This window comes from Bos grunniens, chromosome 5 (genome assembly GCF_055505025.1).
Source record: "Bos grunniens cultivar Pamir isolate PY7600 chromosome 5, Bosgru_T2T1.0, whole genome shotgun sequence".
NCBI lineage: Eukaryota > Metazoa > Chordata > Mammalia > Artiodactyla > Bovidae > Bos > Bos grunniens.
Genome location: NC_141169.1, coordinates 70970543 through 70986033, shown reverse-complemented (window position 1 = coordinate 70986033; position 15491 = coordinate 70970543). Strand labels below are relative to the sequence as shown.

General features: G+C 44.3%; 1 protein-coding gene and 1 non-coding gene across 5 annotated transcripts in view; one reads left to right on the top strand and one right to left on the bottom strand.

The window, feature by feature from the left end:
* RFX4 (regulatory factor X4) overlaps positions 1-15491 on the bottom strand; it is a 172231-nt gene that overhangs the window by 69693 nt on the left and 87047 nt on the right. For 3 of the 4 annotated variants that reach the window (XM_086401147.1, XM_086401148.1, XM_086401149.1), the window contains exon 5: positions 3392-3453. In XM_086401147.1, coding sequence (XP_086257273.1) covers positions 3392-3453 — 62 coding nt within the window. Of the gene's footprint in view, positions 1-647; positions 743-3391; positions 3454-15491 lie in introns of those variants that run through there. The other variant, XM_086401150.1, reaches the window with a different exon arrangement.
* On the top strand, positions 5696-5766 carry TRNAY-GUA (transfer RNA tyrosine (anticodon GUA)). Its single transcript has one exon. It is a non-coding gene; the product is annotated as a tRNA-Tyr (tRNA).

The following is a 15491-nucleotide window of genomic DNA, read 5'->3' as shown; positions in this document are numbered from 1 at the left end:
CCACAGATAATTTTCACGCACATCCCTCTGGGATCCACAAGCCTGCTGGGTGCGGCCCTGCAGGACGGTCCTGGCTTGATGGGATGGTCATTATCTACTATTTGTAGCATAGTCGCTAACAAGGTGCTAAGTGCTTTACACACATTACCTGATTTCATCTCACAAAGCCCCTGGGAGGCTGGAACTGATTAATATCCCCATACTACAGACTAGGAAACTAAGACCTAGAGAATTAAGACATCCAAGATCATCTAGTGAGTAAGCAGTAGAGGCAGGATTTGAGCCTCTAAAGGTGCTTTTCACCACTAAGCCAGTGATTCTCAAACTTTACTAATGATAAGAATCACCTACAAAACATATTAAAATACAGAATCCCAGGTCCCACCCCCAAAGATTCTCATTTAGCAGGTCCAGGGTCATTTTGTGCAATCACATGGCAATATTAATGTAAGTAATTCTGGACCTCGATTTCAGAAATGCTGTATAATGTGGTAACTACTCTTTTCTACTGGTAACGATTTGGTGGCGATAGCCAGGAAATAACTCAAAGGAGAAAACACTCTTGAGTTCTGGGAGAGCCTTCCTGGGAGAGGAGAGCTGAGCACAGGTAACCTTCCGTCCCCCAAATCCCCCTCCACTCCGGATACCATTCTGTGATACTTCTGCTTAGTGGGCATTGCGCCTCTATCTGAATGCCTGCTGGAATGAAGAACTCGGACCCTCCAAAGGCAGCCCAGCTCATTTTAGGTCAGTATAGCGATCAGGAAGTTCTTCCTTATGTCGAGCTGATTTCTATCGTCTGTGCCTTCTACTTGCCAACTGTCATAACTGCCTTTCCACCCGGAAGGCACTCCTTTGGTGGGTGGGGTGGGCGAGTTCCGTTTGCTCTGGGAGACCTTCCAGGTGGGAAGGTAGTTATGACATGCCTCCCTAACTTTACAAAGTCCGCCCTTATTCTTTCTTAAGCTCAAGATGGTAATAACGTATTAAGATCAGACCACTTCTTGATTTTTCAGAGTATACTGCTAGAATTGCCAACTGCAGTGAAGCTAGTGACGCTAGTGCTCTGATCACTTCTCAAGTTTTTATTTCAGGTCTGTAAGTTTTTTTTATTTCAGGTCAACACACTGTCCACCAGCACACCACCCCCCACCCATTTAGTCTGTCCAGGTAAATTTGCTGAGGGATTGTCGCTATAAGGGGCTTCCCTGGGGCTTTCCTTCTTTATCTGGCTTCCCAGATAAAGAACCTGCCTGCTGCAGGAGCCGCAGGAGACTCAGGTTCGATCCCTGGGTTGGGAAGATACCCTGGAGGAGGGCATGGCAACCTACTCAGTATTCTTCCCTAGAGAATCCCATGGACAGAAGAGCCTGGTGGGTTACAGTCTATAGTGTTGCAAAGAGTCGGACAGGACTGTCTCCGTAAGGCCAAGTGGCATGTTGGAGACCAGAGCTTCTTATTACCTTTCAGTTGGTTGAAGGTGTGACCAACCTTGGAGGATGCTTATGGAGAGGATACAATGAAACTGAATTTTTAAAGATATTGTCCCATTTGCCAACCTCTAAGTCAAAGAAAAAGAAAACAAAAAACAAAAGCAGGCCCTTACATATAGACAGAATGAAACTTTCTCCAAGTTTATGTAGGATGGGAAGACTTTCTCTTCTATTTTTATTATTCTTATTGCCTATTTTTACCACATACCTATCATTACTATCTACTTATACTCTTTTATCTCAGAAACGTGCAGCAATGTATTGGAACCAGTGATGCTAAAAAGACCATGGGCTGGAGAAAAAAATAATTCCTTTCCATTCATTCAATAGCTTTCCAGCCATCCACTTATCTGTAGATTGAATTGCCTTTGTGTGCCAACCACATGCTCACCAGAAAACAAGAAAGGAAGAATCTGGGTTTTCTACTCCATACTCTTACCAGGGCTGAAAACTCATTTTAAACAAATACTTGACTTCTTCAGTATGAACAAAATTTATTCTTCAGAGGAGTCACCCTGAAAAATTATTAGAAATTTATTCCAAAATACCCCTTGCTCAAAATTTTTCTCTTTGAAAATTGCCCCCCAGAACTTCTGAGCCACATTAAAAAAAATTAGTCTCATTTGATTTTCAGACCTTTACTAAAAAGGGTTTCCCCAGTTTGATCATCTACTTTCCACATTCTTTATCCAACTTGGCTCCAAAGTTAAACCTACCCTTGGAGGGTAGGAATGTGCTGCCCAGAGATGGCTGGGGGCTGGGATGAGGGGGACAGTATTGGATACACTGCTTCTGAAGCACTTTAAGTGACAAGTCTTACAAGTCCTATATGTGGTTGCTGTGTTTTAATAATAAGTTTCATTATTTTATAAGTCAGTGTGGGTTGATCTGCTACCCAACATGGTCAAAATGCTTATAGAAATGCTGCATAATACAGCACTCCCTAGTGGAGTCCCCAGGTATAATTAGCATAATAAAGGTTCTGACAAGTCCTGTATAAAGGAACCTGTTTAGTTCAGAGCTTACCAAACTTTGATGGTCAACAGACCTTCTTCACGGAACACCTAGTCACTTCCAACAGTATTTTGAAATACCCTTTGAAATGAGTCTTTATAAATCTAGATTTTTGTGAAGCCTGGGCAGGATAGGCAGAGATTCCCTTCCTATTGACTCTCACCTGGGAGACAGACATCTGCACAGCCTTCTCACTCCTCGGGTCACCTCCTCAGTAAGGCCTTCCTTCCTAGGCTACCCTTTCTAGACCAGGCCACCCTTTTGTTATTCCCTAGGACAATCCCCTTCACAATCTAATGATATTTGTGTGTGTGTGTGTGTGTGTGTGTGTGTGTGTGTGTGTGTGTGTGTCTTCCCCTGGAGAATATTTGCTCCGTCCAGGACCTGTCTGCTCACGTGTCCCCAGCACTTAGCACCATTATCTGACATCAGAAAATGAGAAGCAAACATTGGGGGGTTGGTTGACAGAATGGGTGACTGGGAAGCAGGATGCCTGGGTACCACAGCATCTTTTGGCCCATCTCCCTTGCAGGGACTGGTATATATTGCTTCTCTGGCTGACTGGATTCTGTGAGAGTACACAGTTTGCTGGTCAAAACAATCCGAGTAACCTGGAAACTGGTCAAAAGACCACAAGGTGCTCCTTTTAGAAGATGCTCAAGACTACTTCACATAAACACCTACAGGCAGGGAAGCATCAAGTCGGATTCCTTAAAGCAGCTGGTCTTTGGACAGCATCTCTGTTAGGGCTCCTAGGAGAGGGGGCCACTCCCACCAGGCACAGACTTCTCCCCAGACTGAGCTCAGGATGAGAGGCCCGGAGTCTGGGTCTCTGGAGGCCCATGGACGCGCGCTCTGCAGGTGGAAAGGCCGTCGGTGCTTACTTTGACTGTCCGCGGGTCCCGAGTCTCCTGGTGGTTAACTGAGGAAACTGCTGCCTTATGATCTGCAAGTCAAGCAAGAATCAGTTACCCATTGGAAAAGGCTGGGAGCACAGTGACTGTGTTTACGAACGGTAATCTAAAGAACAGAGGAAAACGTGGACCCTGGGCTGCAATGAGGGCGTCTGACAGGCCCCCTGGAGGACCACAGGTGTCGGGGGGTGGGGGTGGGTCAGGAAGAGACCACCTGAGTGATGCAGGGGCTCTGGATCCTGAGAGGGTCTCACTTGGCTGCTCCGGGCTTCCCTTCCTGCTCACAACACAGGCAGTGTACATAGTGACTCTGAGCTTGTCTCTCCCCTGTTTATAGCCCCGCAGTGATGGCTTCCAATGTACCTGGAACCAACCCCCCACCTCAGCCTCTGTGACTTGTGCTTACCTCCTGGCCTTCCTCTTCTCTGACTCTCACCCTGACTCACTGGATCCCAGCCACACTGGCTTTCTTTTTTTTCTTATTTCTGAAACATGGCAGGCTTTCTCTCCATTGGGGGCCCTAGTACTGAAGTTCCTTCTGTCTGGAATACAATTTCACCCAGTTCAGTTCAGTCACTTAGTCATGTCCTCATGTCCGACTCCACAATCCCATGGACTGCAACACGCCAGGCCTCCCTGTCCATCACCAACTCCTGAAGCTTACTCAAACTCATGTCCATCGAGTTGGTGATGCCATCCAACCATCTCATCCTCTGTCGTCCCTTCTCCTCCCGCCTTCAATCTTTCCCAGCATCAGGGTCTTTTCAAATGAGTCAGTTCTTTGCATCAGGTGGTCAAATATTGGAGTTTCAGCTTCAGCATCAGTCCTTCCAATGAATATTCAGGACTGATTTCCTTTAGGATGGACTGGTTGGATCTCCTTGCAGTCCAAGGGATTCTTAAGAGTCTTCTCCAACACCACAGTTCAAAAGCATCAATTCTTTTGGTGCTCAGCTTTCTTTATAGTTCAACTCTCACATTCATACATGACTACTGGAAAAACCATAGCTTTGACTAGATGAACCTTTGTGGGCAAAGTAATGTCTCTGCTTTTTAATATGCTGTCTAGGTTGGTCATAGCTTTTCTTCCAAGGAGCAAGCATCTTTTAATTTCATGGCTGCAGTCACCATCTGCAGTGATTTTGGAGCCCAAGAAAATAAAGTCTGACACTGTTTCCACTGTTTCCCCATCTATTTGCCATTAAGTGATGGGACCAGATGCCATGATCTTAGTTTTCTGAATGTTGAGCTTTAAGTCAACTTTTTCACTCTCCTCTCTCACTTTCATCAAGAGGCTCTTTAGTTCTTCTTTGCTATCTGCCGTAAGGGTGGTGTCATCTGTGTATCTGAGGTTATTGGTATTTCTCCCAGCAATCTTGATTGCAGCTTGTGCCTTGAGAGTCTCCATTTCTTGAGATTCTTCTTGCCTTGAGTATCCCATTTCAACCAGATCCTCACAGTATTAGGTCCTTTTCCTACAGCATTCGGGCCTCTGGACAAAGTCCTTCTGCCTATGCCTTCTCTGCCCAGCAGGTGCAGAGTAACACAAGCAGACACCTCCCACCCCCATCATGAGACCCTCTTTCCTCTTTTCTCTCACTTTGAACTCTCTGAAGTTGTCTTGAGCTCTTATTCTCTGAGTACTTATCTTACATCTCCTTCCACTAGAGCACAAGCTCCATGAGAGCAGGGACGTGGCCCAGGCCACAGGCAAAGAGAGGTGAGTCTGTGTTTGTTGGATGAAGGCATGAAGCCCAACTCTGGGGGGTCTGGGGAGCCTCCTCTGCTCATTTGCCTAGTGGACAATGCAAATTGCTGCTGCCCAGGACAACTACATGGATTTGCCAGAAATCTAGGAGGGGGAGCCATCTGCCAAGGCGAAAACACAACCAATGCATCTTTCTTGGTGTTTAGAGCAATGATGTTTATGAACAGGCAGGATGGTGGAGGGGTTCTGAGCAAAGGCTTTGGAGCTAGATTACCTGGATTAGATCAGAGCTCAGCCATTTGTTATCAGGGGCCCTCTGGCAGGTTATTTAACATTCAAATAACTCAGCTTCCTCATTTGTAAAATGGGAATGATAATAACCCCTACCTCAGAAAATCTTTGTGAAAATTTAAAACATAAACATGTAAATAATTTGTAACAGTGCCTAGCACTTAGTAAGTGATCAATAAACGTTACCCATTATTACCAGTGATTATCTTGATGACTCATTCATTCTGTTTCATTTCCAGGGACTTTTAAGTCTAGCCACATTCTTCCAGCTCCCTTCCTGGCTGGCTCAGCGGTAAAGAATCTGCCTGTAATGCAGGAGGCCCAGGTTCAATCTCTGGGTCAGGAAGATCTCCTGGAGAAGGGAATGGTAACCCACTCCAGTATTCTTGCTTGAAAGTGAAAGTGTTAGTTGCTCACTCATGCCTAACTCTTTGTCACCCCATGGACTGCAACCTGCCAGGCTCCTCTGTCCATGGAATTCTCTTGGCAAGAATACTGGAATTCTTGCTTGGAAAATTCCAAAGAGTTGGACAGGATTGAGCAACTAACACTTTCATTTTCCCTTCTAACACAGCATCGAGCAGGCAAGCATGGTCAGAGAGAGCAAGTCTGTACACTGTCCTTCATGAGAGATGCTGTTGCTGGTTTTCCACCAGCCCGGCATGAGCTATGAGCATCTTTTCATTCATCTCTGTTGGTCCTCTCACACCCTCTTCCATCTACATTGATTCTCTCATTGATTGATTTGCTCATTCATTCAACAAACTGTAGTCCTATGGGAACCTGGACTCACTATCTAACCTCTCGGTGCCTTAGTTTCCTCCTCCAACATCTGAGGACTCGGGGTCTTCTGTAGTTCTCCCCTCATCAGAGGGATAAATGTTGGTGGCCTCAATTGAATTGGCATCAGCAGGGTGGAAAGAATTGGAGAAATTAGAGAGAAATTGAAAATCTGGAATAGACAACCTTACATGAAGGTTGATTATTTCTGTATATCAGGAAGCTGCCAACTGTCTCCAGGGTAGAGAATGGCTGGGACAGTATTTCTTTATTTGAAAAGGGATGAAAAAAGCTGAAATCCTCCCAAGGATGTTTAGAGAATCTAATAAGATAACATCATGATACCACTTTTGGGAGTAAGAAAAAGGGCTTCTAAGATGTAATCTTGTAGTGATGATACAGACCAAAGTGATGCAGTAATTCTCCAAATTCTTTAAGGGTGTCATTTTTGAGACAACACATCCCTGGTTTCTTTAATCTCAACTCCTGTAAGCCAAGGATGTGAGCTTCTCACTTTGTCTACATCCCTCTCAAATTGTTGTGACCCATACATCCCCAAAATATGAAAACGCTGATTCAAACGGATACATGCCCTTCAATGTTCATAGCAGCACTATTTACATTAGCAAAGACATGGAACCAACACAAGTTCCCATCCACAGATGACTGACACAGAAGATTGATGTAAGAAGATACAGTGTATATACAGTGGAATATTACTCAGTTATAAAAAAGAATGAAATACTGCCATTTGCAACAACTTGGATGGACTTAGAGATTATTGTACTAAATGAAGTGAATCAAAGACAAATATTATATGATATTACCTATAGGTGGAATCTAAAAACAGTACAAATGAACTTATTTACATTACAAAAACTAAGATAGAAAACAAATGTATGGTTATGGAGTGGGGAGGCATATATTAGGAATATGGGATTAACAGATGCGCAGTATCATACATAAAATAGATAAACAGCAAGGATTTACTGTATAACACAAGAAACTTTATTTAATATCTTGTAATAAACTATATTGGGCTCCAAAATCACTGCAGATGGTGACTGCAGCCATGAAATTAAAAGACACTTACTCCTTGGAAGGAAAGTTATGACCAGCCTAGATAGCATATTCAAAAGCAGAGGTATTACTTTGCCAACAAAGATCCGTCTAGTCAAGGCTATGGTTTTTCCAGTGGTCATGTATGGATGTAAGAGTTGGACTGTGAAGAAAGCTGAGTGCTGAAGAATTGATGCTTTTGAACTGTGGTGTTGGAGAAGACTCTTGAGAATCCCTTGGACTGCAAGGAGATCCAACCAGTCCATTCTGAAGGAGATCAGCCCTGGGATTTCTTTGGGAGGAATGATGCTGAAGCTGAAACTCCAGTACTTTGGCCACCTAATACGAAGAGTTGACTCATTGGAAAAGACCCTGATGCTGGGAGGGATTGGGGGCAGGAGGAGAACAACAGAGGATGAGATGGCTGGATGGCATCACTGACTCGATGGACATGAGTTTGAGTGAAATCCGGGAGTTGGTGATGGACAGGGAGGCCTGGCGTGCTGCGATTCATGGGGTCGCAAAGAGTCGGACACGACTGAGCGACTGAACTGAACTGAACTGAATAAACTATAACTGTGAACTGTGGTGTTGGAGAAGTTGGAGTTGTATATGGTGCTGGAGAAGACTCTTGAGAGTCCCTTGTACTGCAAGGAGATCCAACCAGTTAGTCCTAGAGGAAATCTGTACTGAATATTCATTAGAAGGACTGATGCTGAAGTTCCAATACTTTGACCACCTGATGCAAAGAACTGACTCATTGGAAAAGACCATGATGCTGGGAAAGATTGAAGGTGGAAGGAGAAGGGGATGACAGAGGATGAGATGGTTGGATGGCATCACCAACTTAATGGAGATGAGTTTGAGTAAGCTTCGGGAATTGGTGATGGACAGGGAAGCCTGGCATGCTGCAGTCAATGGAGTCGCAAAGAGACAGACATGACTGAGTGACTGAATTGAAATGAACTGAATAAATTATAATGGAAAATAATCTGAAAATACACATTTTATACACACACACACACATATCTGAATCACTTTACTGTACACCTGATACTAACACAATATTGTAAATGAACTATTTTTGTTGTTGTTGTTCAGTCGCCAAGTCAAGTCCAACTAATTGTGAACCCGTGGACTGTAGCATGCCAGGCTTCTCTCTCCCTCACCATTTCCCCGAGTTTGCCCAAGTAGATCTCAATTTTTAAAAATTGTTGCCACCCAAGGAAATGTAGCACTAAGCATGGGGTTTGACTCAGGGGGTCAGTGACAGGACTCTCTAACACTTTGTTTGTCATGCAGCCTAAGACCACACCAAGGTTTAGTGGCCTCATCCCTTTGGGTCACTTATATTAACTCTGGCCAAGGATGCCCTCTAGTCCTTTACCACATAATTGGTTTCAGAGCCAAGATGTAAAGCAGCTGTTCATAGGGTACAATTACTGAACTACAGACAAGCTATAGACATGACAGCAGAGATGGAGAGAAAAGCATAGGAAGTATAAAGACAGATCCACATGTTCTTCACATTAGTTAAAAGTGGGTTATAATCTGGGTTCTGAGTTTTCTATCTACTCAAGCAAAGAAAGTAGATACAGTCAAGTTAGTTAGTCCAGTATCCATAAGATATTGTTGTTTAGTAGCTACGGGTTCGACTCTTTTTTATTTCATGGACTATAGTCTCCCAGGCGCCTCTGTCCATGGGATTTCCCAGGCAAGCAAACTGGAGTGGGCTGCCATGCCCTCCTCCAAGGAGTCTTCCTGACTCAGGGATCAAGCTCAGGTCTCCTTCATTGGTAAGTGGAATCGTTACCACTGAGCCACCAGGGAAGCCCATCCATAAGATAAATGCACCATCCATAAGATAAATGCACCATCCATAAGATAAATGCATATCAGTTGTTTAGGAAAAGCAGAGGTTTTTTTTTTTTTTTTCAGTCTGGGAAATTTTTCTATGCAATGGGCACAACAGTAAGGTGCCATGTTTAAAAATGCTCTGATATTAGCGACATTTTGAAAACAATGATACTGAATCCCGTCAAGGGTGTGGTAAAACTGAAAAGCTCATAGATTGCTGATGACATTGTTTATTAGTACAAGCCTTCTGAGAAGCATTTTTACCAATAAATATCATACTTTTTCTACTAATTCCAAGGGAAAAAGCTAAAATAAGGAGAAGCTCTGTGCAGGGCTACTAATGAGACTGAAAAACTGGAAACAATGGAAATGTACATGACAGAGAACTGGCTAAATTAATGACTGCATATCCACCCAGTAGAATATTATGGTAACAAAGTCTATGCTATGACACAGAAAATGCTTATGACATAATGTTAACTGAAACAGCAGGCATCAAAATTTATGCTAAGGTTGTAATTAATTTTTGTACAACTAGAGGAATGAAAACATAAAAATGGATATTTGTTAGGGTAGCAGGATGGTGGGGAGAATAAAAGATTTTTATATAATGCATTGTGCACAAAATCAACTCTTTAGAAAAGGATTTTCTTCCTAGAAATATTCTTAATTGACAAGGAAGTTCAAGATATTCTTGAAGGAAGCATAAAAAATCTGTAAGAATGTTATACTGGTTGTTTTTCTTTTTAAAAAATAGATCACTTCCTACAGACAATATGTAGATTTTTTTTTTTTTTTTTTGACTGAGAGGCTTGATTCTTACTTGATTTACCAGAAAGGGCAGAGTTGTGAAATCTTTTTAAATGTTTATCCAAATGGTGTGTAACATAATGTCCACAAAGCAAACAGCAGTGCCTGGCCCTTGGCCCCTAGACTCTGGTCCAGAGACATGCCTGGAGGCACAGGGAAATGAGGACAGGCCTTCAGGAGGCACTGTTCTTGTCCTGCCTTTGTGAGGCAAGAAAACATAACCAGCGTGTATGTGATTTTTTGCATTAGGTTCTTGAGGAACTATCAAGTCATAGAACAGGAACTGTAAATTCACAATCAATTTAACTTATGATTTCCTCCAGAGTCAATGGGTTTTATTTACTCTTTTTGAAATATGTGTAGATATTGAAGGCTTCCCTGATGGCCTGTGCTTCCCTGGTAGCTCAGCTGGTAAAGAATCTGCCTGCAACACAGGAGACCCTGGTTTGATTCCTGGGTTGGTTCCCTGGAGAAGGGATAGGCTACGGACTCCAGTATTCCTGGGCTTCCCTGGTAGCTCAGCTGGTAAAGAATCTGCCTGCACTATGTGAAACCTGGGTTCGATCCCTGGGTTGGGAAGATCCCCTGGAGAAGGGAAAGGCTACCCACTCTAGTATTCTGGCCTGGAGAATTCCATGGACTATACAGTCCATGGGGTTGCAAAGATTTGGACATGACTGAGTCACTTTCACTTTCACTTTTCCCTGGTGGCTCAGTGGTAAAGAATCTACCTGCCAATACAGGAAATGCAGGTTCGAACCCTGGGTCCGGATGATCCCCTGGGGAAGGGAATGGCAACCCACTCCAGTATTCTTGCCTGGGAAGTCCCATGGACAGAGGAGTCTGGCGGGCTACAGTCAATGGGGTTGCAAAAGAGTCAGACATAACTTAGGCACTAAACAACAACAACAATACACACAGTTTTACCGTCATTGAGATCAGCATCACCCTTTGATGAGTCACCCAGGACAGACCACTTTCTTCCTAACACTGCACAACCCCTCTCCTGTTGGTTCTGCCCAAGACATCCAGTGGATTTCAGCCACTTCTCCTGATGCTCTGCCACAGCTCCAGCTCCTGTGATCTTTCACCTGGACCACAGACCCAGCTTCCTAACTGGCTGCCCTGTCTCCAGGCTTGCTGCCCTATCTCCGGGCTTGCTGCCCCACCAGCAGGATCTTTCTAAAATCCAAGTGCGATCATTTCATTTTCTTGTAGAAAATGGTGGGTGCCTCCTCGCTACCCACACTGGAGAAAATGCCAGCATCCTCAGGCTAGCCCAGGATGCCCTCTGTGACCTCTCCCAGCCCAGCTCCCAGCCTCAAATCCTGCCTCTTCCCCAATGTGCTCCCTGAGCTTCAGGGACATGCTGATTCCTCTGTCTGGAATGCCAAACCCATCTTGTCTCCCACTCATCCCAAGGAGCTCCTCTTTCTCTGAGCCTCCCCCACTTCCTCTGGGATCCTACTCATGAACACTTAGATGTCCCCTGCCTCTCTTTTCCTAGGAAGCCGGGAAGCATAGGACACGGAGGTGAGTTGGTTAAGCACACAGGCAAGTCCTAGCTAAGGCACTGTGCCCATCACTTGGCACATATTATCTCAGTCAATCATTACAAGCCAGGTTCCATTGCTATTTCCTCTGTACAGATGAGTAAACTGAAGCTTGGAGAGGCTAAGTAACCCATACAAAGCCACGCAGCTCACAAGGTGCAGACCTGGGATTTGAATGCACCCCGTCCGACACAACACTCTACCACAGCAGTATGGTTCCCTCTGGATGAATGAAAGTGCCCTAAAGTCCCTCATTCCTTCTTTTCACAGAAACTTGTCTTTCTTTTATGTCATATTCCTGCATTTGTTCATGCCAGGTGTGTTGGAGGAAGGAAATGATTTCTTCTTCCCATCTATACTTCCAGGAATGTTTCTTTTCAGTTCCCCCCAACTCTGACTCTCTTGGAAATGTTCTGGTGGCCTCTGCTATGAGCAGCATCTGAGAGCACTGTCCCCTAATAGGCAAGAAAGGTGGGAAAGTTTGGAGAGGACTGACATCAGCAGGCAGACTGTTGTCTCCTCCCGGGTTGAATCTACCCACAGCCAGTAAAGAGGAAATCCAGCGATTAAACACTCCTTCTGCTTGATGAAAATATTAACAAAGTAAAAAGTCATTCTTTTTGGATAAATGAAGTCCCCAGGTGGATTTGGACTATGGACGGAGGTTCATGACATTGTACAGGAGGCAGTGATCAATACCATCCCCAAGAAAAAGAAATGCAAAAAGGCAAATGGTTGTCTGATGGCCAGACAAATGGTTGTCTGGCCTTACAAATAGCTGAGAAAAGAGAAGCAAAAGGCAAAGGAGAAAAGGAAAGATATACCCATTTGAATGTAGAATTCCAAAGAATAGCAAGGAGAGATAAGAAAGCCTTCCTCAGTGATCAATTCAAAGAAATAGAGGAAAACAATAGAATGGGAAAAAGACTAGAGATCTCTTCAAGAAAATTAGGGATACCAAGGGAACAATATCATGCAAAGATGGGCACAACAAAGACAGAAACGGAATGGACCTAACAGAAGCAGAAGATATTAAGAAGAGGTGGCAAGAATATACAGAAGAACTATACAAAAAAGATCTTCTGACCCAGATAACCATGATGGTGTGATCACTCACGTAGAGCTAGACAACCTGGAGTGTGGTCAAGTGGGCCTTAGGAAGCATCACTATGAACAAAGCTAGGCCTTAGGAAGCATCACTATGAACAAAGCTGAGCTATTTCAAATCCTAGAAGATGATGCTGTGAAAGTGCTGCACTCAATATGCCAGCAAATTTGGAAAACTCAACAGTGGCTCCAGGACTGGAAAAGGTCAGTTTTCATTCCAATCTCAAAGAAAGGCAATGCCAAAGAATGTTCAAACTACCACACAATTGCACTCATCTCACACACTAGCAAAGTAAAGCTCAAAGTTATCCAAGACAGAGTTCAACTGTACATGAACCGAGAACTTCCAGATATTCAAGCTGGATTTAGAAAAGGCAGAGGAACCAGGGATCAAATTGCCAACATCCGTTGGATCATAGAAAACGCAAGAGAGTTCAAGAAAAACATCTACTTCTGCTTTATTGACTACGCCAAAGCCTTTGACTATGTGGATCACAACAAACTGCGGAAAGTTCTTCAAGAGACAGGAATACCAGACCACTTTACCTGTCTCCTGAGAAATCTACGTGAAGGTCAAAAAGCAACAGTTAAAACCAGACCTGGACCCACAGACTGGTTCCAAATTGGGAAAGGAGTACATCAATTGTCATGTACAGGAGTACTTGTATATTGTCACCCTGTTTATTTAACTTATATGCAGAGTACATCATATGAAATGATGGACTGAATGAAGCACAAGCTGGAATCAAGATTTCTGGGAGAAATATCTATAACCTCAGATATGCAGATGACACCACCCTTATGGCAGAAAGTGAAGAAGAACTAAAGAGCCTCTTGATGAAAGTGAACGAAGAGAGTGAAAAGACCTGGCTTGAAAACTCAACATTGAGAAAACAAAGATCATGGCATCTGGTCCCATCACTTCATGGCAGGTATATGGGGAAACAATGGAAACAGTGAGAGACTTTATTTTCTTGGGCTCCAAAATCACTGCAGAATGTGACTGCAGCCATGAAATTAAAAGATGCTCACTCCTTGGAAGAAAAGCTATGACCAATCTAGACAGCATATCAAAAAGCAGAGACATTACTTTGCCCACAAATGTCCATCTAGTCAAAGTTTTTCCAGTAGTCATGTATGGATGTGAGAGTTGGACCATAAAGTAAGCTAAGTGCTGAATAAATGATGCTTAAACTGTGGTGTTGAAGCAGACTCTTGAGAGTCCCTTGGACAGCAAGGAGATCCAAGCAGTCAATTGTAAAGGAAATTAGTCCTGAATTTTCATTGGAAGAAGTGATGCTAAAGCTGAAACTCCAATCCTTTGGCCATCTGATGTGAAGAACTGACTCATTTGAAAAGACCCTGATGCTGGGCAAGACTGAAGGCAGGAGGAGAAGGGGACGACAGAGGATGAGATGGTTGGATGGCATCACCGAGTCAGTGGACTTAAGTTTGAGCAAGCTCCAGGAACTGGTGATGGATAGGGAAGCCTGGCATGCTGCAGTCCATGGGGACAAAGAGTTGGACACAACTGAGCAACTGAACTGAACTGAAGTGAATTTACCGCGGGGGACAACCCAGGTCAATACCTGTCTACCCAGTGGATTCCGACAATTCTCTGTGGCCATAGGCTCCTTCACCAGGAGCTCAACGCCCTTGTGCAATGCCACCTTTTCCTGCCATCTTTTCTCTTTAAATTACCTGTCAGGTGTCCTATGCTCCATCCAGATCAGCCTACTCCATGTAGCTGAGCTCTCTGACTGCTTCACAGCTTCTGGGCTCCGTACCTCTGTACGCTCCACTTGCATCTGTCTCTTCCTCCTCACCACTGTGCCCTCAAACCCACTACCCCACATACACCGTATGCCTCCATCACAACTTTCCTGGTTCCCTGACCAGGTAAGAGCTCTTCCGTCTCCAAACTGCTGCACCCACTGCTTCCAGTCTGTGACCAAGTTCCACTCTCCCTCTGTCATCAACATAACCTGTATCTCCATCTTTACCAGCCATGATGTCACACCTGGGTTGCTGCAACCATCTCCTTTTGTCCCTGCTGCCAGGCACGCCTTGCCTTAACTACTTCTCAGTAAAGCCTCCAGACAAGTCCAAACCCACCAGTTCCTTCTTTCATTCTGGCTCATCTCTCATCTTCCTCCTCTCCCCATCCCATGAAGTATCGAAGGATATTACCACTTTTTTTTTTGTTTGTTCGAGTAAAATTGCTTTACAATGTTGTGTTAGTTTCTGCTGTACCCCACTTTTTAAAAATGTGCTAAATTGAACAGCCAAAAAAAAAATGACCTATGTTTCTTTCTTCCATTTGAACACCAGGCTTTTCCATCTATCAGATGAGGATATAACACTTCTTCGGCCTGTGTTTCAGGCTTATAGCAGGGTCCAAGAAGTTAGAGAGTGGACCTAGAGCTTTGTCAGCCAGGAGGAGGAGGAGCCTGGAGGCTAGAGGATCCACGTTGGTGGAATTTCACTGGCTGGACAGGTGAAGAGGTGCCAGGGAGGGTCACCTCTGCCTCCCTCATGATGTCTTCCACGAGCCATCATCCTTTTCTAGCACATTCTCTTCATTGGCAGAGGTAGCACTGTATCTTTCCATATTTTGATAGATCTTCAGAGGATTCTCAGTTAACCCAGTTTTAAGGCTTTTGTGGTATCTTGGCTCAGAGGTAAAGAATCCGTCTGCCAATGCAGGAGAAGCAGGTTCTATCCTTGGGTCGGGAAGATCCCCTGGAGAAGGAAATGACAACCCACTCCAGTATTCTTGCCTGGGAAATCCCATGGACAGAGAAGCCTGGGATGGCTATAGTCTGTGGGGGTGGGGGTGGGGGGGTGGTCACAAAAGAATCGGACATGACTCAGTGACGAAACAACAGTATCCAAAGCCATATAT